Consider the following 24348-nt stretch of genomic DNA (forward strand, 5'->3'; position numbering starts at 1 on the left):
TTAACCACTCAAAGAAGTCTAAATCAGCCACTTTTATCAGTGGAAGTCTCAATCGAAAGTTTAACTTTTGGCTTCATGCCCTTGTCTCGTTGTTAATGCTCAGTCAAGGAACATGGAGTGATTAGATTTTTGTGAAAACATTGTTTGAGTTAAACGAGATTTTTGTTCTGATAGAGTTCTGATTCCGATTTCTAAAAAGTTGAAAATTTGAAAGTTCCACTCAGATAAAAAAAAAGTTCTGTTTGAGACTACCATATGAAGGAAATTAGATATAACTTCCGAACAGTTCAAATTTTTTACAATTTTTACCAAAGAAATTGTTCAAATGCATTGTGAATTAAGCTGGTTCTATCTGGTTAAGACTGCTGAAGTTGGCAAAACTTGTACCCTAAATTCGAAATATTTTACTGCTTTCCCTTCTATCAAAATAGTTAAAATGGTTCCATTCTTCAAAACCTATCCTCCCGGAACCAAAGCCTTGAATCCGGCTGCGAAAAGGTGCAATAATATTTAAGAAATCGGTACCAGAACCGCCGGCCTCCAGTCAAAAGGCTATGGGGAAAAAGTTTCCCAAACCTATCGAGGGACCACCACCCACTTTTCCCTCAAACTTCCGTCCACAATGTTTCAACTTTCTTCGGCTCAAGAAACACATTCGGTAATAACCGCAAAGTTTGAGCAATTTTTACTCCATTATTGCCTCAATTAGGACAAAGTTGGACCTTTCCGCCGTCGGTTTGCCCGGGCCAAAAACTAGCTAGCTAGAGCTAGGGGAGGGAGGGAAGCAAATTTTCGACTACCGAAACCAACTACTGGGGCTGACTTGACTCTGACTTGGTGCTAGCTGGTTGGTGCCAGTATCCTTGAATGTGAAGTAGAAAACTCGAAATGATTGCCGGCAAATTGATTCAGCAAACTCTAATCAAAAACTTTTCGACCTGCTGCTGCCACTGTTGCCTGCTTGGTCTTGGTTTCCACTTCCAACAACCTTTCGACCAATGAACGAACGAGCGAGTTCAACTTTTCAATGTTTCTCTTCCGCCTGAATTGCTGCTACCAGAAGACGGGCGAGTTTTTTCCCTACTGTTCTTCTTCTTTTGATTCGGGTCCAGAATATGCGGGTTCCGGGATTTCTTGCTGTGGCTCAGTTTTGCTCTTTTATGGTACCTACCACTGATCTGTGAAGTTTAGTGAAAGTTTTATGTCGCTTCTGGTTTTTTAGCTTTATTTTTTGGTTCCAGAAGCACTCGAAAAAAAATATGGCTAAGTTGTGGATAAAAATTTCAGTTACAACTACTGAATTTTGCTGTCAGTTGTTTTATTTTTTATTTATTAATTAAGCTGTTGATTTGATGAGTCAGGTTATAAACTTTTTTGTTGATATAGAATTTTCATTTGTTTTTTTTCTTTATTTTTTCTGTCAGTTCAATGATTTTGCTGTCAGTTCAATGATGTTGCTGTCAGTTCAATGATATTGCTGTCAGTTCAATGATGTTGCTGTCAGTTCAATGATGTTGCTGTCAGTTTGTCAGTCAAGTCAAGTCAGTCAAGTCAGTCAAGTCAGTCAAGTCAGTCAAGTCAGTCAAGTCAGTCAAGTCAGTCAAGTCAGTCAAGTCAGTCAAGTCAGTCAAGTCAGTCAAGTCAGTCAAGTCAGTCAAGTCAGTCAAGTCAGTCAAGTCAGTCAAGTCAGTCAAGTCAGTCAAGTCAGTCAAGTCAGTCAAGTCAGTCAAGTCAGTCAGTCAAGTCAGTCAAGTCAGTCAAGTCAGTCAAGTCAGTCAAGTCAGTCAAGTCAGTCAAGTCAGTCAAGTCAGTCAAGTCAGTCAAGTCAGTCAAGTCAGTCAAGTCAGTCAAGTCAGTCAAGTCAGTCAAGTCAGTCAAGTCAGTCAAGTCAGTCAAGTCAGTCAAGTCAGTCAAGTCAGTCAAGTCAGTCAAGTCAGTCAAGTCAGTCAAGTCAGTCAAGTCAGTCAAGTCAGTCAAGTCAGTCAAGTCAGTCAAGTCAGTCAAGTCAGTCAAGTCAGTCAAGTCAGTCAAGTCAGTCAAGTCAGTCAAGTCAGTCAAGTCAGTCAAGTCAGTCAAGTCAGTCAAGTCAGTCAAGTCAGTCAAGTCAGTCAAGTCAGTCAAGTCAGTCAAGTCAGTCAAGTCAGTCAAGTCAGTCAAGTCAGTCAAGTCAGTCAAGTCAGTCAAGTCAGTCAAGTCAGTCAAGTCAGTCAAGTCAGTCAAGTCAGTCAAGTCAGTCAAGTCAGTCAAGTCAGTCAAGTCAGTCAAGTCAGTCAAGTCAGTCAAGTCAGTCAAGTCAGTCAAGTCAGTCAAGTCAGTCAAGTCAGTCAAGTCAGTCAAGTCAGTCAAGTCAGTCAAGTCAGTCAAGTCAGTCAAGTCAGTCAAGTCAGTCAAGTCAGTCAAGTCAGTCAAGTCAGTCAAGTCAGTCAAGTCAGTCAAGTCAGTCAAGTCAGTCAAGTCAGTCAAGTCAGTCAAGTCAGTCAAGTCAGTCAAGTCAGTCAAGTCAGTCAAGTCAGTCAAGTCAGTCAAGTCAGTCAAGTCAGTCAAGTCAGTCAAGTCAGTCAAGTCAGTCAAGTCAGTCAAGTCGGTCAAGTCAGTCAAGTCAGTCAAGTCAGTCAAGTCAGTCAAGTCAGTCAAGGCAATCAAGGCAGTTAAGTCAGTTTAGTCAGTCGACTCAGTAAAGTAAGTATCAGTCTTTAAAATAGGCTGACATCCTGTAATTCAGACTGACAGCCTGTAAGCCAGTCTGACAGCCTGCAAGTCAATCTGACATGACAGACATGACAATAAATCAAATAATTAGTATGTCATTTTCCCAGTAAATCAGTCAAAAGAAATTTTTGTTGTTGTTTTTTTTTATTTTTCTGTCAGTTAATCTCGCTATCAGTTAGATAATTTTGCTGTCAGCTTGTCAAATAATAAAAGTTTGTCAAGTTTTTCAAGTCAGCCAAGTCTTTCAACTCAGTCCATTCAGTCAAGCCAGTCAAGTCAGTCTAGTTCGACAGTCTTTAAAACAGGCTGATATCCTGTAATTCAGACCGACAGCCTGTGAATCAGTCTGACAGCCTGCAAGTCAATCTGACAGTCTGTTAGCTTGTTTGACATTCAGTCTACCAATAAACCAAATGATAAGTTAGTAATTTTCACAATAAATCTGTCAATCGGTTTCTGAAATAAAAATTTCATTTCCAGAAAAGCTGTCAGAACCTGTTAAGGAATTTGCAAATCAAATAAAAAAAATCCGGCCCAACATAACCGGCAGATTGCGGGCTAACTTTTCGACTTCGAAATGTTGCGGTACCCCCGGGTTTTTTGCCAGAACGAGGTGGAAGAGCCTGATTAGTCGAAAAGTTTTCTGCTTTTTGCGCCAAAAATGACGACACCAAACCGGGCTGGTGAAAAACTGTCAGAGCCCGAATGATTTCACACCATCCTTCCCTAGCAGTGAAAGTCCTGCAGGTCAAAAACTCCGCACCCTTGAGAATCTGCACAAGAATGTTGTATCAATAACGGATTAGGATCTCTCTGCTCCGGGTTCCCCCTTCCTCGATTCGATAGGGAATAGAAAAAAAGTGAAAAAAAAACCCTTCCAAAGACGAACAACTCTTCAATATCTTCACACCCCGGAGAAAAGACCGATTTAGTCCGGGTGAATTGGGAAAAGTTTGGCTTTTCTTCTGAGATCGTTTTGGAGCGAGGAATTTAGACGTTGCTCTTTTCCGGTTCGGGAGACTTTTGAACGGAATCGTTTGGAGCGCTCAGAGGTAGTTTTTCTGGCTTCCATCCTATTCTCATTCTCGTTTTGCCCTGTGTCCAAGTTTAGAAAAGGGGGCGATTGTGTTAAATTGAGTTTGAAAGAGGATTGGCCCCTTCAGATCAAATGTCGATAAGAATTTGACCGGATTTTGTTGGCGCAAGCTTTTTTTTGCTCAGAAGCTTTGATAATCGGGTGTCAATTTGATTCGGGATAGTGTGAGTTTTAGGGGATGTCTTGACTTTTTGATGACACTCTAGACGGTTCTAAAAAAAATCCCTTAAATGTAAAAGTCTGAGATTTTCAACATTCTAAATGCTGGAATCATACCCCTAATTTAAATTAATCTAAGGAACAGTTGTGGCTGATGACCACATCAATTAAAAACAAATCAATCAAAACGTCGCCTCATTCGTGTCCCATTATCGGCGATAGTTTCTCGTACACAACGTTCCTAGTCCCCGGATTGTAGGATGGATGGATCTGGCCCCAATGCAAGTCGGTCAGCGGTTGGGAGTGTGCCCATTAAATCGGAATCAATTATTTTGAAGTGCCCGGCTGTTGTTTTGTTGCTTCCCCTGTCCTCGTTTTCCAATCGAGATCCCCGTTCCCGGTCTCTGGCTTCCATCCCTTTGCCATACCTGAACTAAAATTAAAGTGGAAAGCCAGAAAAAAAAACCAGGCAAAAGGACATGACAAAATCACAAAATCTGATTGAAAAAGTTTTCTTCTCCTTCTGCTCTGGAATTTTACGTTCTCTATCTGATGAGTTCAGTTAGTGGCTTGGTTTGGACAAAAAGGAAACCCGTTCCCCCTATTCTGGACGAAGTAGGAAATACGTATACGTTTCTATGCAAAACAAAAACAACCGAAAAAAGCGAAAAACAACCGATATGAGAAGGATTCACAACTTTTGGGCTGGAAGCTAGAAGCTTGACTGAGTAAAGAGCCGAAAGGGCAAGGTACGACACAAAAAAAAAATGGATTTCCAAAGCAAATGTGACACGTTGTTTCGTAACGTGTGCCATTTGCATCACTAGACTTGGGTCCGAGTTCGATTTGGAGGTTGGAGAAAGCAAAAAAAAAAAAACATCGAAATTTAGCGTTGTTGATCCACCAAACTAGACCAAATCCAAACTAGGCAAAAAAAATTCTACTACTATTTCCATGCTTCGTTTCCGGATCTGGACGAATGGGATTCCTCTTTTCTGCCGGACGAACAACCAAACTCAATGGGAGAAAAACTTTGGGGTTGAGATAATGGTTTTTTCTTGCTGCTAATTTTTGTGTCGGTGCAATGTGAAGAAAAAAAGGAACCGTGTGGAGGAGGACATTGACAAATGGATCATCGGAGCAAATCTGATGTGAAGTTGACTTGAAAGAATGGAAATGGAAAACCTTCTCCAGAACAGTTTATATGTGTGTTTTCTTGCTTCTAGTATTTCTGTTCCCAGTGTTTGACTTTTGACTGGAAAGGGAATTTCATGGAAGTCATTCTTTTTTGGCAAGAGTATTGTGTTTATTTTAAGTTTATTATATTTGTTAATCTTTTCATGAAGAGTATCAGGTCAACTTTTCGTCATGCGTTCCTAGTCTCTAAGATCGGCTCAACCTGTCAAATTGAATTAAAATTTTTTTTTCTAAATTAGATTACGGAAACATTTGAGAAGACTTTTTTCGGTCAAGAGTATCGTGTTTACATTCAGTCTTATGATCTCAGAATCTTGGATCACACCTTCAAATAATGTAGCTGGTTTCTGATCTTTCCGTTTAACTTACAAAACTATCAAGAAGTAGATCACAATTGATTGAGTGACGTTTCAACATATCGTTTTAGTTTATTGGACGTTCCCAGTATCTGATATTGTCTAATTCCATTTGAATGTCATTTTTAAACATATTTTACTCTAACACTGATACGAATTTCTCAATGTTAGGAATTCTTCTGAATAAACTGTTTTTTTTTCGAAGTTATTTAAAAAAAAATTGGAAGAGAGTTTTTTTTGCTATTGTTATTGCCTTATTCGTTCCCAGTCTCTTAAATTCCAAAAATAAGATGCTGAATTTCCCATTTAATTGACAAAAACCTAAAAGATCATAATTGATTGAAAATGATTCCATTATTATAAGAAGAAGTTCATTTAAAAAACTCTGTCATCATTCAAAGCTTTTTATATCATCTGATAGGTGTATGAAAAGAATTGTTCCCAGTATCTGATATAATTTTATGCTAGCCGGTTTAATTTGAGAGATTTTGTTGAAATTGTATTCGCCTTCTTACGAAAATTGGCAAATAACTTTGTCTGAAGCTTCTCATATAACGAGATTGAATTGTGCGTTACCAGTCTCTTCAATCTCAAATGTTCAACTATGATAAATTTGTGTTCTATAAAAATTAGACAAAAATTAAATTGAAATAAAAAAAATGAGGAAAATTTAAGAAGAAGCGTATTCAAAACTATACCAAAGTTAAAAAAAAAAAGATACAAAAATTATACCAAAAACGGGGACATGAATGACTTAAAAAGTATAATCCAAAATTAGTTTAAAATGAAACAAAAGAAAACAATGAGAAAACAATGATCAAAGATTAATCTTAACTGAGTCAAAAATTATGAAAATTGAGACAAAAATGAGCTAAGAAACAAAAAAGTAATGAAAACGAGGCCAAAATGCGACGAAAAAATAGAGAAATATGACACATTACACATCACAAAAATGATAAAAATTTAAAATTATGAAAAAAAAACAGAAGACACTGATTAAAAATAAGTCTAAAATGTGAAATGAAAAAGAGGCTCAAATGCGGTGGAAAATGTGACAAAATAGAAACAAAAATAGGTAAAAATGAATGGAATTACAAAAATGATGAAAATTGAAACTAGTTAAAAAAATCTCAAAAATGGCAAAATTCCCTCGAGTGACAAAAAACACAGAAAAAACTTAACAAAAATTGTCAAATGACAAAAAAGACAAGAAAGACAAAATTGATACAAATTTATAAAAATTAAAAAATAGACGATTAGAACAAAGGTTCTAATGTTTTTTTAAAATTAGTTACAATTTTATCATGACAAAATTTACTAAAATTACTTCAAACCAAAAAAAAAATGATTTGAAATAAAAACATAAAAACTAAGAACAACTATGTAGACTACAATACTTAAAACTACTTAAAACTAATGTAAGCTATTGTTTTGTTGTTCTATGAAGTTGTTTTTGAATGCCTTTTTTAATTGTGTTTTGTTCATCGCTACGTCTATAATTTCACTTTTTAAATTGTATTTGTACATCATTTGATTAATAGGTTGATGTTTTGCATAGTCTTTGTCGTAAAGTTTAATGTAGAACAAATGTTTATTTCTTAATGGACGGGAGGGTGCGTAAAAATTTAGTTTTGAAAGTAATTCAGGATTGTCTATTCTTTGTGTAACAACATCATTTACAAATGCAATTTGCGAAATGTGAAAAATGACTAAACTGGTCAAAATTACTTCAATCACTAAAATAATTAAAATGACTAAAAAACAAAAAAAAAAACAAAAATGGCAAGAATGACAAAGATGATAAAATGAATGAAAAATCCAAAAACACTCAAATTTTCTAAATCCTTCCAGAAACCTTTTTTTTATCAAGTTCGTTTTCCAGTGTTTTTTTTTCAGATATCAATTTCAGTCTCTGCCATAATTTCGAAATCTGTCGTTTTGATCGTATTTCTTAGTCTCTGATATAATCAAGTTTAACTTTTTTTCTTTTTTATTGGAGTTTAACCCGTTATTGTCATTTTTCCTCGCGAAAATTCTACAACGACTCTCTTTTCTTACGACTTTTTGCTTAATTCGTTGAGTTCCTTGTCGAAAGTTCCAGTTGTTAAACAGCTTTCTTGTCAGCTGATCGGATGACATTTTGATTTTTTATGTTCCAGATATTTAACATTGTGTAAAGTTCTCGAACCCTTAAGCTTAATAATAAGATTGCCATAAAATTTGTTTATTTATTTCTTCAGTTTAAGAAGGTAATGGTGTTTTCCAATATCTTGAATAGTCTCTGAAATTCAACCACTCGAAAACGTTCTAAAGTCACTTAAAAATTAATGAATTTCTGAGACTCACTTATCGCCTTTGTTATTCGATTTGAATATTTATTCCATAACATTTCATAATTCAAAACGTTCCCGGTCTCTGAATGTTTAAATTCAACGTTCCACACCTTCAGATCACAACCCATTGGGGTTGTTATTTTTCTTTTAGATTAATTGTATCGGTACGGAATACATTCTCGGTTCCCAGATTTAGAACTAAAGATTCCATCAATAACCGAGCTTCCTCCGTCTGATTTCTTCCTTACTCCCGTCCTCGGTTGATCCCTGCCAGATTATTCAACAGGGGAAACGTGTTAATTAACAATCCATTTAACCGAAGTAAAACGGATATCATACTCATACCCGGGAGAAAATCTCCCGGAAGCAAAACCAACCCAATGGAGAAGAACAATCCTAACTCTCAGCTTTATTACCAAACAGATTCATTTCAATCTGCCCCCGGAGCTCGGCATCATCATCGGGCACTAGACCGCAAATTTATTGCCCTTCTTAGAGTTCGAGAGGGCAATCGGGGCCCGGCAGTCGGCATCCCTGACTTGGACGATGGTGTTTCCAACCTAGCTCGGTTGTAAGAGTGTAATATAAACTTTTGCTTGGATGATCCGGCTTGAGTCTTGCCTGGTTGCTGCCGGTTTCGAAGAGGATTCAAAAGCTCAGATGAATCGAAATCGGATTAGACCGGCGGGCGGTGAATGCTTTCCTAGCTTGCACCAAAAGTACACACAATCGACGAAAAGAGGATCCCAAGAACCACAGGATTCGCCCGAACACCAGTCTCTGGTACTAGTAGAATCAGTAGCCAGTCCATTGGCCGTTTGGCCAGTGGCCATAATAAAGGATCCAATTTTGCAAATAACAATCACAAAAGCGAGCTCTCTCTTCCGCAAAGTGGAAACAGCATCAGCATGTAACTGCTGCTCCTTCTTGGTTGTTATTAAGTTCATCAAACGTAATTTCCCTAGCAGCTGAGGAAGGGGACTGGAGGTCGTGAGATGAAGTAAAGCTGGGCAAACAGCTTTAGAACATTAGCACAATCATCAATAAAATTCTGCCTCCGGCAGGACTTCCATCCGTTTCCAAGGGTTCGACTTGCTACAAGTTGAAAGCTTCCTGAAGTGGCTACCGAAAGACACGACCGAGACGCTAGCTAGTAGGAAATTGAGAATTTACGCAAATTTGTCCATTTGCAAGATCCGATAGCAATCTGGTGCTCGCGCCAGAGCCCGCTTGCTTTATTGATGGCGGTCGTAAATTTGCTGCCACTGCTGCTGGCCCCCAAAGATAGTCATTGTGATTGCGTTCCCGGTCTCTCTGTCTCTTCGCGTTGTTTCATTCTAAAGATTTCAAATCTGAGGCGGATGGGTGTGGTAAATTGTTCGCGCTTTGTGTAATGCACTTTTGCTAATTGGTTGTCTTGAGGGTTGATGGCTTATTTCCGCTATAGGAACTGCGTGAGTTCCGTTCCGGGTCTCTGGTCGAAAAATCCCTTAATTTTTTAAAGACCGAGTACCAAGTCAATATAGACTCTTTGATGAATTTTTTTTTTCAACTTTAACTCTGATTGCTGATCAATTTATTGTACGACCGGGAATAATTTTTAAACAAAAAATTCAGACTCCAATCATGAGTTCTCCTGGGTTGCTGGCTTATTTTTGTCAAAGGAACTGCATGAATTCCGTTCCGAGTCTCTGGTCGAAAAATTCAATGGTACATTTTTTCAACACTGAGTACCAAGTCAATAAAGACACTTCAAAGAATGATTTTTTTTTTCAACTGTAACTCTTATTCCTGATCAATTTTTTGTATGACCGAGAACAATTTTTACACTCAAAATTTAGATTTTGCTCCAATCATGAGATCTCATTATGTCAACGCCATTGGCAAAAGATGTGAATGCGAGCGGTGGTGAATCGATTTGAGACCATCGGCATTAACCTCTCAGCGCAACTGCATTGCTTATGACTGCGGGAAGAAAAAACTTTTTCAGGCCCCTTCCTGTCCCATCACAAGGTAAAGGAGGATGGAAACAAGCGCTAGGCAACCAGTCTCGAATGATTTGATCTGCTCGGTCAATGCTGTGCGTGTGTATGTGAGTAGGCAGTATCAAGAAACAGTTTCTCGTTTCCAATTTCCATTCCTATCATAAAACAAGACAATACTGGCAAAGCCCTGGTCCAACGCAAAAATGCTAGCCGTATTGTTTTTTTTTTCAGTTTGGGCGATGACAATCAACCCTCGTTTACCATCTGGCTCAGGCAGTACACTGGTTAAGCTGCCGGATGGCAAGTTGAAGGTAACTGTTGTTGTGAGTTCGATTCTCATTACCCGTCGGCATTTTTTTTTATTTCGTTTTGATTTTTTGGTTTCTGGGATGAATTATCTAAAAGGATGCAAATCTCATAACATGATTTTCTTGTTCCGCTTGAATTTAGTGGTCATTTTGCCTGGAAGCTCAAGTCTTTATGCTAGTAGTGCTTTTCCAATCATATCCTTTTTTTGGTATAATATGCATTTTTAGCATAAAGTTAGGGTGAAGTGCCATTGAAATTTTGCAACCTCTTCTTTGGGTGTGGGTGTTATAATTAACCTAATCAGACCGGAAAACAAACACATAACCTAGACTTTTATTCCTGAAATTAAGAAAAACATTTCATCGATATTCATTTCTTCCAGAATATTTCGGGATTTCGTTTCAAAAATTCACAGAACAAAAAAACCACTAACGTTCTTTTTCTTCAATTTTCCTTTTACAGAACCTCTCGCTGCCGCCGAACGTGGACCCGGGCACCTCGGACGATAGTGGCCGGGCATCGGAACGGCTCACCGCATCTTCGGTGGCCCAGCGGGACCCGGACAGTTCCCGGGATCGACTCAGCGACGCCAGCAGCCGGTGCAGCTCCGGCAAAGGATATATCTGTGATAGCGAAGGGGACGATGATAAGGTAGGTGATCTGATTTGTATACTATTAATTTGATTGGGGATGATCTTCGGGGGGGGGGCGCCATCTGTTGATTTGAATTGTTTCTAGCCTCAGGCGTTTTTTTGACAGATTTTGTAACATGCCCGAGAGGTTTCAACCGTTCCTGGCTCCTGGATTATTATGATATTTTTACTCCAGTTTTTTTCTCAAATTAATGTATCACGAATAATTTAAACCCCTTCACATCCCAGAACTACGTTGAATTACGAAATCTTAAAAATTCGCTTCCAACGTAAAATTTTGATTATGAAATGGTGTTTGAAGAAAGAGGTTCGAAGCATTCGATCCGTTCCTTGTTCCTGGATAATGATTCAATACTTTGTTCATATTTGAAGGCAAATTCCGATAAAACATGCAGTTTTCTACAAACTTTTTTGAGATTCACGGGGTTCTTCGGGATTTAGACCGTTCCTGGTCTCTGTATGTGGTAATATCGTAGAGTTTTACAAATCGTTCATCACATTCATAAAATTTTATAAGCCTATTCATTGTACAAATAGGATAGTTCTTGGTGTCTGGCTTATAGAAAAAAAAATGGTTTTTCTTATCAGACCACCTTACCAAAAATTTGTTTTTTTTTTGTCCCTAGACCAGTTCAAACCAACTTTTACAGTACTCAGATATCCGACCCGAATCCGGTTTCTAATTAATTTAGTTCCTTTCTGTAATGACATTTTTGGCTTTGGCATTTCAAAGATGTGAAAACTTATAAAATAATCAATATTGGCAAATTATTAAAGCTGTAAAAATTATCAACACTGTCAAAAATATCGAAATGGTAAAACCTATAAAAATGGTCAAATGATCAAACTAATATAATAGGAAAAATTTTGGAAAAATTATCAAAATTAATAAAATTTCCGAAAAAACGAAAGAGATTTTCAAAACTATTGATATTGTCAACATTGTAAAAAATGTCTTAAAAGGGACTGAATTGTCAAATTTATGAATTTTTTTTAATGAAAAAAAGTTAATTTTGATAGAATTCCCAGAATCGTCAAAATTGTTAAATATGTAAAAAAATATAATGTCTTAGTTTTCTGAACCGAAATTACTAAAATCGAGCAAATTGCTCCAATATTTAAAATGGCCGAAATTGTTAAAAAATGGTCCAAGTTGTCCCAACTCCCTCGAAAAATTGTTCCCAATCTCTGAGTAGTGGTAAGATTTTCTAAAGTTGCTCAAAACATTCCAAATCTGGCACATGACAAACATCCCAACGGACATGAAATCTTAGAAGAAATCGTCGTCAAACTCGTATATGGATGCAACTAAAATCGAAATCGTAAATATGTACACTTAACATTAGACCATATCGTATATTAATCGTAGAAGATGTTTAAATCAAATGAAATACGATTCAGTTACGATACGTTGGATGAAGTCGTATTTAGTACGTCGATGCGAAATGAAATCTTATAAAAATCGCATGAGATTTCTTAAGACGCACCTATAAAGGTACATAAATCGCTTCAGAGGAAACCGGCGCGAGATTTAAATTGCGTGTGGCCGCAGATTTTGCTTTCCTCCTTCCCTTACTATAAGGAATGGAAACATTCGTCAGTAGATATTGTTTAAATTGGAAATGTAATTTATTTTTACAGATTACCAAAAGAAAAACTAATTAATTCAATCGGATGAGCGAAAATCAAAGATCGGACGCAAGTGTGAAACTTTTTCAAAAAATTTAACCAAGTCCAAAAACCTGCCTTTTTCCCGGAATTTTCCAACTCCAGGTTTAAGCCAACATTAGAAATGCCAGCCAGGGTCGTGGAGAAGCTTCCGTTCAATATGTACGAAGTTCAGTGCGGCTAGTTTAAAAGGAACCTGCTGTGATACTGTGTGATTGAGTGTCAGTGTGATGGTGTAAAAATAATCGATTGATATATTTTTACTACATTGAAAAAAATGTGGGCGTTGTCATGGAAGTATTCAGTAAATCACCTAAAATATATTGTAAAGCGCTTTTATTTTATTTTATTTAGAACATTTTCAAAATATCTGTAATTCCACTTGGCATTTTCTTCGACAGTCGTATTTCAATCGCAACGTAATACATAACATGCCACATATAAAGGTCGTTAAATGATTGAAATCACATAAGATTATAACGAACCTCCTATAAAGTGAGGAATAAATTGTCTAACGATTATCAAGTTACCTCATATCGCACAAAAGTTCATCAAAACGTATAAACTATGACTTAAGTAGACAACCCGTGCTTAAATTTAATAACATCGTATAACACTGTAACCTACATAAAGGGTGACATAAATGGTCAATCGATTGTCCGATCGCTTCAAGTCGCAACAAAATTCGCATAAAGTGATACATTATTTGGGAAGCTCATCATAGTCGTAAATGTGTTTGAATCAACTCCTATAATGTAACGTTCAAAATACTACCAATGCAACATAAAATATCAAAGTAAATCCAACATCGTAATATGATTGTATAAGGCGTTGTCGAAGTCGTAATTTAAAAAATAATCAAAACATGTCGCCCCCACTTTTGATAGGTATAGGATTTTTAATAACGTCTTATACGATGACTATTGTCGACATATATGTGCGTATATCTTTTGTTATATGTTGGTTGGGAATAGAATTTTTCTTTTGAACAGGTTCTTTAACTTTTTATGTCTCGGGGCTTGAATCGTTCCCAGACGCTTGAATTAATCTTGTTTAGATACTAAGTTTGACATGATCGAATTTTTCTATTGCTCAGAGTAGCCACAGGTTTCAATTTTCAGAGTAAAGTCATTGAGAAATTTTTTTAAACTATTCATTTCTCTGAGAGTGAGAAAAACGTTCTTCCTCTCTGAGATAATCCGGGAGGTTTAGTCTTTCATCATCCTTAATAGTCAGTCCCTGTCTCAATTTGCCTATGAAACATTTTTTCAATAAATTATCCAATATTTTGGAACCCAGTTTTTCAGACATTTCGGTTCTCAAAGTATTGATTGAATTATTTTGTGAAATTTTCGTTCCAGGTCTCTGGAACGGATTGTTTGATTTACTAATCAATTTACTCTGTTAAAAGAAAATTAAACTATACCTTCTTTTGAAGTCTAGTCAACGATCCATAATGCCTAGTACTAAAGTGTGGCTACTGGAGAGTGTGAGAGAGTTGACCACAAATAGCCGGTTTCGGTTTCCGAAGCTCGGCCACAGCTTTATGATACCAATATTGGGGGGAGGGGGGGACCTCCCATCGGAATGTGATAGCCCAACACCCGTCCGATTCCCCCATTTTCTCCAACCACCAAGTGCCTATAAAGATGATGACGACGACGACGAAGACTTCAACGACGAAAACGAACGATGATGATGGGACTTTGATGTTTGGCTCCTCGAAAAGCCATCAACCCCACAAGAAAACATACACACATTCAGACCTAACCCAGTAGCAGGGAAAAGGGTTTGGAAAATTTCAAAAGATAATAATAAAAACCTCTTTAGCCGGGGTTTGATTTCTATCCGGGGGCTCCCTTCGGGACCCTTCTGCTCGGTCCATTTGCTCACTTTTTGTGGTTAATTTGAGGCAATCTGCGTTGCCTTCATAGGGGCTCTTTGCTTTGTCGGCTTTCAAAAAGGTTGAATCAGATTAAGCGCCGTTTTTTAGGTTCGTATTTTGATTTGGATCTCAGAGCCATTTTTATTATGATTTTCCAACGTTTCGATCCCTATTGAGTCTTCTTCAAGAATGGAAATTTCGGTCAAATCAATTTTAAATATTTTTGATTCACAAGATGGACTTGCAATCAAAATCAGAAAATTTGCGTCAAAAAACACAAGCGTTGACAGCTGAATAATTTATGACTCAAATAAATTCCCACGCAACCACACAAGATGACACGCTCTTGACGCGTACGCGGTTATCACACATGCGACGATAAAGTTCAAGCATTTGAGCAGCGAATGACTAAGCGAATGAATGAATAAATGGACACGAAATTAACCCGCATAATGCGTGCGCGCTGATGTTATTATGACTATTATCATGCAAAGTAATGAGTTCCGAATGTGATTGTTGGAGTTCCTCTTCTTCTCTAAAACTGTTGTCGTAGTCGTTTATGTTTGCCGCGCCACCATCATCGAACTACAACACAATGGGTGACAATCTTTTGAATGGGTTCCGATTTCCCCTACTTCATTTTTTTCTCTCTTCTGTGTCAGTTTCTGTTTTTTTTCTCTCTAGTTTGAAGAGCTACAATTTGAAAAGATAAATAACTCATGTGTCGAAAAAAAATCCGTTGTTGTTTGTCGCGCGATTAATGAGTGTGAAATCTACATGATTAATGAGCCGTAAATAATGGATTGATTAAAATGACAACAACCAACGAACGAAACGGAACCATAAAAATGCAAATCGGTGCCATAAAACGCGCGAATCAATCTGCGCGCATTTTCCGCAATTTAATGCAAATGTAATCGCCTGTCCCCTCTAGGGGGGAAACAGTTTTTAACTTATGGGAAATCTAGCGCCGGGAGCGCGAAAACCGGTAGCTCCGTCGTGGATCAAATTAACCTATTTCGCTTGGAAGAGCAAGACCTCGCCCTCATCTCCCAACGTTTCCAACGTATCGAAGTGGTGCCATCATCAGCGTCATCATCACTGAGGAAAATCAACAACAAAAACAGCAGCTTTACTGAGTGCGCGAGTTTTGATTTCTCTACCAAGCTGTTATTTCTGTTTACATAAATTTTATGACCGCATCCGCGCGTAATTGCGCGCTATGCTCCTCCTCCTCAGGAACGAACATCGGCGCACCCCCCTAGGGCGATTCTCAATTCCATCGGCTTCCAGTGCTGAGTATTTTCCCCAAAAGCGGCAGCGCTCAATTTGGCCCAACTTTTCTGAAACGAACGAACTCCTCCCGCTGCCTGGATGAAACTTTGCACCCAGCAACAAATAATCATCGTAAAATTAATTTATTAAATAACGCCCCTCGGCACCCGCCGAGGGACCCCTGAGAGTCGCTATAAATTAGTGACGGCGGGTGGGCGGCACTTTTCGTCGCCGGTCTATCCGAAGTCCAGGGTGGCCACCCATCCGGGAAAAACGGGAAAAGCGGAAAAAAGACGGGATTTGAAATCCAACGGGAAAAAAGCGGGAAAAAGCCGGGAATTTTTTCGAGAAGTCGGGAATTTTTGGCTCGGTTGAAATATGTTCAATGAAGTTTAGTCGAAATAGGTCGAAACAAGTAGAAATGGATTGACAATTGATCACCAGTCGCCTTCCAATTGATTTCGATCGATTTCTACCAGGTCGAAACGAATCCTTCTGCTGAACTGGATCGGTTTCGATTAGTTTGAACTTGCTTCATTGAACAACAAAAGGATGTTCCCGAAGAGCCAGATTGCTAATCGAATAGAAACGGGAAAAAAACTATTTGATTCCACATGGTATTGCTCTCTATTTTTTGAATGAAGTTTTCAATTTACTACAGAATTGCAGCGAGTTCGTATTCTGATTTGACGAAACGTTAAATAAGATTGTGCAGAAGCAACAAATATGTAGATATTAGTGTGCGCTTCTGGAATCAAAACACAAACCTAGTTGAAGCAAGGTATATTGGTTCTACATTCTTATTCGACGCGCTCGAATGACCTTCTAAATGGCGTAAAACTATGTTTTTCGAAAAATCCTGATCTACTGAAACAAGTGATCCAGTATTCTATGGATGGTCCAGCAATAAATTGAAAAATGCTCAAGGAACTACATAACTAGTGAGGTTCTAGTCTGTTCAAAAACATCCCACTTTGAAGGGCAGATTATACTGCAGTAACGGGTTCAACTATATTTCCGTTAAAATTTTGTGACGTTCGCTGAATGGAAAATGAACGCGTCGCAGAACGTGCTGCCAAAATGCTACCGTACCTCAAACGGTTTGTCGACGAGGTAAAAAAACAAGAGCAGAAAAAGATTAAGGAAAACCATTAAAATTTTAAGCGAACTTTTCCATCGATTTCCCGGTCGAAGGTATTTGACATTGTCACTAAAGCTGTAGATGATAATTTGCTGGGACCAAAAATGAGTTTTTTTGTTACGGCCGCTTCGACTGTTGAGTTCTTTTTACACGAGTATCAGACAGAAGCACCGATGGTTCCGTTTCTCTTCGCTGATTTAACCGGGCTTGTAAGAGATTGATGGAGAAAGTTGTAAAGCCTGAACGCCTGAACTTAAAATCAAAAACACTTATTGGAATTGAACTCTCAGAAATAAATCTCGGGGGGTGACAGCTATAACGATAACAAAATCGTTAATCCAGTATGCCCGCAATTCTCACTCGGATATGTCGAGTCCTTAAAAGCAAAAAAAAAAAAATGAAAAAAATCCTTAAAATGAAAGAAAATCTGAAAAAAACTATAGCGAAACGGAAGCGAGAGGCAGAAAAGGAGGCTAAGGAAGCAAAAAAATTGAAGGTGCTTCCGACGCCCATAGACAGGCAAGCTTAATGGACGAAAAAATAAAGCACTTAAAAATATATGAGATACAAATAAATTTGAAAAATGATAATCAAACATATTTTAATTGATAAACTCTTTTTCGAATCGAGTTATATGTATAGTTTTAAAAATTGAAAAAAATCCTGCTTATCAATCTAATGATTTTTAGGTTAATTGGTGAACATTACTGAAACAAACCATTTAAAGATCATTTACCACTAAAAAAAGCTTAATCGATTTTCGTTTATATGGTTTCGAAAATGAGTATTCGGATTTTTGTTTGGTTTTCTGTTGTATAAAAACGAGAATTTCGTGAGACCATGCGGGAAAAAAACGGGAAAAATGCGGGAAATAAAAATTTGATTTTGAGTGGCCACCCTGGAAGTCAAAATTCAAAGTCAAATAATAATATTTACAATCCTAACTTTAAGGTTTGATCGACAATAATCCCACTATTTAGATGTCAAATTTTTGCTTAAGAGGTTTACGGCAACGACCGGTAGATGGTTATGGTCTAGCGTGAGTTCGATTTGTCGTTTGGCGACCCTGTCAGAAGAAATCTCAGCGGAGTGTAATGAAAAATCGACACTTCAACCCGACTTGAGACTAAATCTTTCGACGAAGTAGGCGCGTGCAAAAAACTTAAATGGTTTGACTCGCTCGCGCGCTTGTATTATAGCACTTAATTCGATCGCTGACAGCAGCGCCACCTTTTCACCGGGTTAACTTTTTCCACCTTTTTTCTTCAAACGCCCTGACTCTTCTCTTACTCGAACTAAAGTGGCACCCGTGCAGTGCAACCTCAACTCGTTTATTTACGGCACTTTATTTGAGCATTAAATTTTATGCCAGTTTCAATTCAATTTCAAGCGCTGTTTGCTCACCCCTCACTCGCCGTTTTCGTTCATCCCTCGAATTCGATCCACCTCTTTCGTTCTACAAATATTGCTCCGGAATGAATACGAATCGACAGAGTATACAGTACAGTCAGCAGTCAGTAGTAGGCCATGGGAAGCGAGCCGTGCTCCTTCGATGGCAGTTTGCTTTATGAAAGTACTTAACTAGGCACCGAAATATAGATGGCTTTGCTCACAAAGGAATAATCCACTCGGGATGCCAGTTTTCCTTTTTTCAATAATTTTAAACGATATTCAAAAGTTTGAAAAAATAACAAAATCCATTGGATGGTTCAAATTTTCAGATTAAAAAAAAACGAAAATTGAGTCAACTCACCTATCTGTGTAGGAAAACCCTTGATTTCATCTGAAAGGCAGGCGTTTCATAATCATCATTTTTATGAACTTGCTGAACGACAGGCAATGTTGCAAAAAAAAACCACCAAATCGATCAAAATCTGGCACATAAAAGGGAACGAAAAGCGGCCACACCTCTCTCATCCTCTAAACTTCAATCCGTTCGTTTGATTTTTTTTCACACTACTCAACTTCCTAAAAACGAGAACCCGAAAATGAAAATAGAAAAAAAAACAACACAACCGAAAAAAATCTGGAACCCTATGTTTAGTAGCGTCCCGGTTTGTTGATTTATGAGTTTACAATCCATGCATAGCTCTGAGCAATTCGGCCCCTGTATTATCAACAACAGCAGCAACATGGATTATGTTTAGCACGTCTCAGTTCGATACAATGCCCAAACGGAAGAAGGGGTTTCGTGTGAAGCTTCGTGTTTTGTCATGCGATTTTTCATATTTTGGATTGGATGTGTGATTTTTTTTGTTTCGACTTCTGGGCGGCAACTGCTGTTATTCATGTTTTCAAGATTGATAGATCAATATGATCGCTGGATGGCCTAATAAATTCAGTTTGAAGTTTCAATATTAGAAATTGGAAAACTGGCAACATTGTTTAAAAAAAAAAATAAAGCACTTTCATTAGACAAAACATGAGATTCTCTAAAAAAAAAAAATAATCAGTTCGATATGGTCTCCATAGTTGCTTTATTCCTACGTTTCGATTTACAAAAAAAAAATTTCAAGGATCTTCTCCCTTCATTATTTCAGGAAATTCCATAAAAATGAATCTAATTAATCAAAATCGTTCATTGATCTGCGGATTTCAATTTGCCTCAAAGCTGTGAAGTCTGTAGCCCAAATATTCATTTTATTTTTACGACGCGGCCTAAAGTCATGGAGGCTCAAGTCCTGAAATCCTGAAAGACATGACTACCTAAAGAACTGACTGGCCAATAAATTACCTACCGCTCTGAATATCAAACGACTTTAAGACTTTTTGGCATAACCATCCCCGGCCTGAAGACCTGGCGAACGATATACAAGGCGACCTAAGGATTTGCCGACCTTAAGGACCAGATGGCCCGTAAACGTGGCGGACTTCGTAAACTGGGTGACCTATAGACATGACGGCCTAAAGACCTGACCACCTTAAAACCTGTTGAATGATCTCCAGATCTGACAGCATAGAAACTTCTGTGGAAATTAAACCCTAGAGACCTGACAGCCTGAAAATTTGATGGCCTGTTGTCTTAATGACGCGCTGAAAACCTAACGGTCTGTAGACTTGAAGGCCTCAAGACGCGGTCTTACATTTGATGACTTTAAGACTTTGTGACTGACTTCTTAATGACCTGATGACCTATAGATCTGACGGCCTAATGGACCAACGGATGACGATGAGACTGAACGACTTAAATATATGGCGGCCTTATGAACCCTGGAAAAGCCAGGAAGCCGAAATCCATAAAACCCTTGAAGATGACGGCCTAGGTACCTAAAGGCCATTAAACCCTAAGGACCTGACGGCCTATGGAGACTTGCCTGCTGGAAGGAGCTGACATCTTAGTAGGGCTAATTACTTTAGGACCTGATTGTCTGAAGGCCAGGCTGCTGTAAGGTTGACGGTTTAAAGACCTGACGGCCTAGGAACCTAACAGCTTAGGTACATTACGACCTCAAGGCCCTAAAAGCCTTATACAAGTCACCGGTTTTGAGTGCAATCTGTATTTGAATGCGAATAAGATCATCCATAGTCACATGTGTTTCTGATGATTTCAAAAGATTGAAATCTGACGGTTTAGAGCAATGACGGCCAAAAAAATAACGTCCCATAGAATGGACGGCCTATAGACATGATGACCTAACTATCTTAATTCCTGACGTCCTAAAGGCTGCCTGAGCTTACGTTCTAAATTTCTGAATTTTTTGGAAACCGCATAAAAATCAAGAGTTCAGAGCTCAGAATTGTTGAGAGTTTATGTATAGATCAGAGTTCTGACTCTAGAGCATAGAGGTATAAGTTGAGAGAAAAAGGTTCATAATTTGGATTCCGGAGTTGAGCGTTGAAACTTTAGTAAAGAATTAAAAGTTACAATTACGGAGTTCGGAGTTGAAGTTGAAAGTTGAGCGTTCAGAATCCAAAGTTAAGAGTTGAGAGGTCCAAACTCAGAGCTCAGAGTTAAAATCTCGGAATTCCATGTTCAAAATTTAGAGATAAGATTTAAGAGATCAGAGTTTAGATTTGTAATTCGGAATATTAAATTCAGAGTTGAAAGTTTAGAGTATAGAATTGAGAATTGATAGTTGAGTTATCGGAGTTCAGAATTGTAAGTTGGTAGTTAAGTTATAGGAATTGAGAATTGAGAGTTTAGAGTTCAGAATTGAGGTTTCTGAGATATTAGTTTAGAATTCAAACTTCAATGATTACAGTAGAAAGTTCACAGTAAAGAACTGGTCAGAGTTCAGATGATGAAATTTTTGATTTTTGAACTTCAGAGTTTACTGTATAGAGTTCACAGTAAAGAGTAGAGAGATTTAAGTTGAGAGGCAAGTGTTAGGTGTCCAGAGAAGAGAGTTGAAACTTAAGTGGAAAATTGGAAAGTCAAAAGTATGGAGTTAAAAAATCAGAGAATCACTGAATTCACAGTTCAGTGTTCAGAATTGAAGTTGAGAGTTGATAGTTCAGAGTTGATAGTTCAGAGTTGATAGTCGAGAGTTGAGAGTTAAGAGTTGAGAGTTGAGAGTTGAGAGTTGAGAGTTGAGAGTTGAGAGTTGAGAGTTGAGAGTTGAGAGTTGAGAGTTTTGAGTTGAGAGTTGAGAGTTGAGAGTTGAGAGTTGAGAGTTGAGAGTTGAGAGTTGAGAGTTGAGAGTTGAGAGTTGAGAGTTGAGAGTTGAGAGTTGAGAGTTGAGAGTAGAGAGTTGAGAGTTGAGAGTTGAGAGTTGAGAGTTGAAAGTTGAAAGTTAAGACTAAAGAGTTAAGAGTTGAGAATTAAGAATTCAGAGTTGAGCGTTAAGAGTGAAGATTTGAGAGTTGACAGCTGAGAGTTCAGAGCTGGAGTACAAAGTTTAGAATTCAGAGGTTAGAGTTGATATTCAGAGTTGATAGTCGAGAGTTCAGAGTTGAGTGTTAAGAGTAGAGAGTTGAGAGTCAAGAGCTGTGAGTTGAGAGTTGACAGCTGAGAGTTCAGAGCTGCAACTCAAAGTTCAGAATTCAGAGGTTAGAGTTGAGGGATCAGAGTTCAGAGTTGAGAGTTGGAAGTTTAAAGTTAAGAGTTAAGAGTCGAGTGTAAAGGTTTGAGGGTTAGAGTTGAGAGTTGTGGGTTCAAAGTTGAAAGTTTAGAGTTGAGAGTTGAAAGTTTAGAGTTGAGAGTTGAAAGTTTAGAGTTGAGAGTTCAACTTTGGAATTTGAAATTTATGGTGTAATTAAGATTAGAGATTTGGACACCATTGTTGGCCGTAATAGAACGACCCAAAACGTATTCGGAATCGATGTTCTGAATTGCAATTTTCTAAAACTCAATTCGAGCCGTCTCAATTCTTCCGGATGCAGTTGCAGCATCCATTTAGGAACGCGATCGAACGACGATGATTGATCGAACAGTGTAGCAGTTCTGACAGCCGCCCGACAGCATTTGTCGAGGCCATTTTTTTTCTGGGCCCAATAACAGTTTTACTCCATCCTGTTTACTCCCATGAGGATCGATCGTTCAGGTTCGAAACATTTGTATCGATAAACGACGCTAGATTGAACGCAACCGTCATAAATATTCAAGCGTCTTCGACCTGGGTCTCTGCATCTGCCAAAATTGGTTTGCGACGCAATTGATTGAATTTTATCGTGTTATTGTCAATTTTTGTTTTAAGAAAACGAGAAGGTCTGAAAGACAGAAAATAATAACAAGATCACTTGTCACAAGGATCAATCTGTTGCTCCACAAGAGCTTTTCCAGAGCAAATCGATTGTGGAATCAAGTTTGTTAATGCAGTTGTTTTACAACTGCTAACTTCCACTTGCTTGCTCAAAGCAAAAAAGGGAAATTCGTCGTCTATCGCTGGATACCTCACGTTACAGATTCTCGATGCAGATAGCGAGTGGCAAATAACTATCAGTGAGATTCATCTTTGACCGAGCAGGAGGAGGTCTGAGTTTCTTTCCCTGCTTCTCTGGGGGAGGTCTGATTCCAGGGCACACCGGAGCTCTGAACTCGCACACCGCGTGTGTTGTCCCTTATCAAAGACAAACCATCTCGCCCTGGATCGCCGCAATGGGTCCTCCTTAAGGCAAATTCGCTACAAATTGGTCCATCCGAGCGAGGTTTTGTAGCGCTCGCTTACTCCCCGCCGTGAGCCGAGCGATTGATTTTAACAAGCATTAGGTAGGAGCCGCAGTCCCCCCGGTGGGCCAGCACGCCAGGAGAAAGAAATTGAAAATTAATTGGATGACGTTTTGGCTCCTCACTCTAGTCCTCACACACAAGGTGAGATTGGATCGATGAAAAACGGTTAGGCGTTACCGTTTGAGCGATTTCGGGAAGAAGTATTGTTTTTTAATAAAAAATTTCTCAGCAGTCTCAGAAATATTTATTGATATTACTAAGAATAACCTAGGACTGAAACAAACCATTTTTGAACTTCAAAGTTTTTGAAACATCTAACAGTTCAGAGAGAAGAAAATTTATGAAGACTAACTTGAAACTTTTGAATTAATACTTGAAAATTCTCAGAGATTTTTTAAAAAGATCACTCATAACCAGGACTGAACCACTCAGAGACATTCAGAACCATAATTAGGTCACTCACAGTCGATATTAAGTCACCAGAATTAGGTCAACTAAAACCAGAACTAGGTCACTCAAAGCCAAAAATGGTTACTAAGAACCACTCGAAGACCACTCAGTCATTCAGATCCAAAGTAAGGCTATTTAGTGCTAGAGGCTACTCAAAACCGAACCAAGGCCAGGGTAATCCCTAAGAAGGTCTCCCAGAGCCCAAATGGTTACTCAGAATCAGGATCATTCTCTCAGAGTGAAAAGGATTAGGTCACTCAGATTCAGAATTGAGCCACTCAGACTACTCAAAGCTAAAAATGATATCTTAGAACCAGGACTAGAAATCTCAGAGTCAAGATCGGAGAATCAGGGTTTGGCCACTCAGAGTCGAATCAAGAACACTCATAGCCAGGATTAGGATATTCAAAGTTACTTAGGGCCAGTACTAGACTAACTATTAGGAATCGAAAATGGTGACACAGAACCAGAATTTGGCAGCTCGGAGCCAGTAATGGAGGGATTGAGGGTGAAATTAACCTTATCTTCATTTTCTAGCAGTTGATAAAAATCAAATCGGTCCTTCAAACCGGATCCTCTACTGAAACCAACCAAACTGTGATTTCTGCGCGCACTTAATTTTTAGAACAGACTTGCCCATATCTGTGGCGACCTTTTTTCAATGAAAAGGCACTACCAATCAGATGAGAGATGCGAGATGAGAGATGAGAGATGAGAGATGAGAGATGAGAGATGAGAGATGAGAGATGAGAGATGAGAGATGAGAGATGAGAGATGAGAGATGAGAGATGAGAGATGAGAGATGAGAGATGAGAGATGAGAGATGAGAGTTGAGAGTTGAGAGATGAGAGATGAGAGATGAGAGCTGAGAGTTGAGAGATGAGAGATGAGAGATGAGAGATGAGAGATGAGAGATGAGAGATGAGAGATGAGAGATGAGAGATGAGAGATGAGAGATGAGAGATGAGAGATGAGAGATGAGAGATGAGAGATGAGAGATGAGAGATGAGAGATGAGAGATGA

The 24348-nt window shown here is 38.4% G+C and overlaps 1 protein-coding gene across 8 annotated transcripts in view; it reads left to right on the plus strand.

Moving 5' to 3' along the window:
* LOC129738565 (nascent polypeptide-associated complex subunit alpha, muscle-specific form) overlaps positions 1-24348 on the plus strand; it is a 368810-nt gene that overhangs the window by 104406 nt on the left and 240056 nt on the right. For all 8 annotated transcript variants that reach the window (XM_055729789.1, XM_055729794.1, XM_055729792.1 and 5 more), the window contains one exon: positions 10607-10795. In XM_055729789.1, the coding sequence (XP_055585764.1) occupies positions 10607-10795 (189 nt within the window). The remainder of the gene's footprint in view (positions 1-10606; positions 10796-24348) is intronic.

Source organism: Uranotaenia lowii, chromosome 1 (assembly GCF_029784155.1).
Source record: "Uranotaenia lowii strain MFRU-FL chromosome 1, ASM2978415v1, whole genome shotgun sequence".
Lineage (NCBI taxonomy): Eukaryota > Metazoa > Arthropoda > Insecta > Diptera > Culicidae > Uranotaenia > Uranotaenia lowii.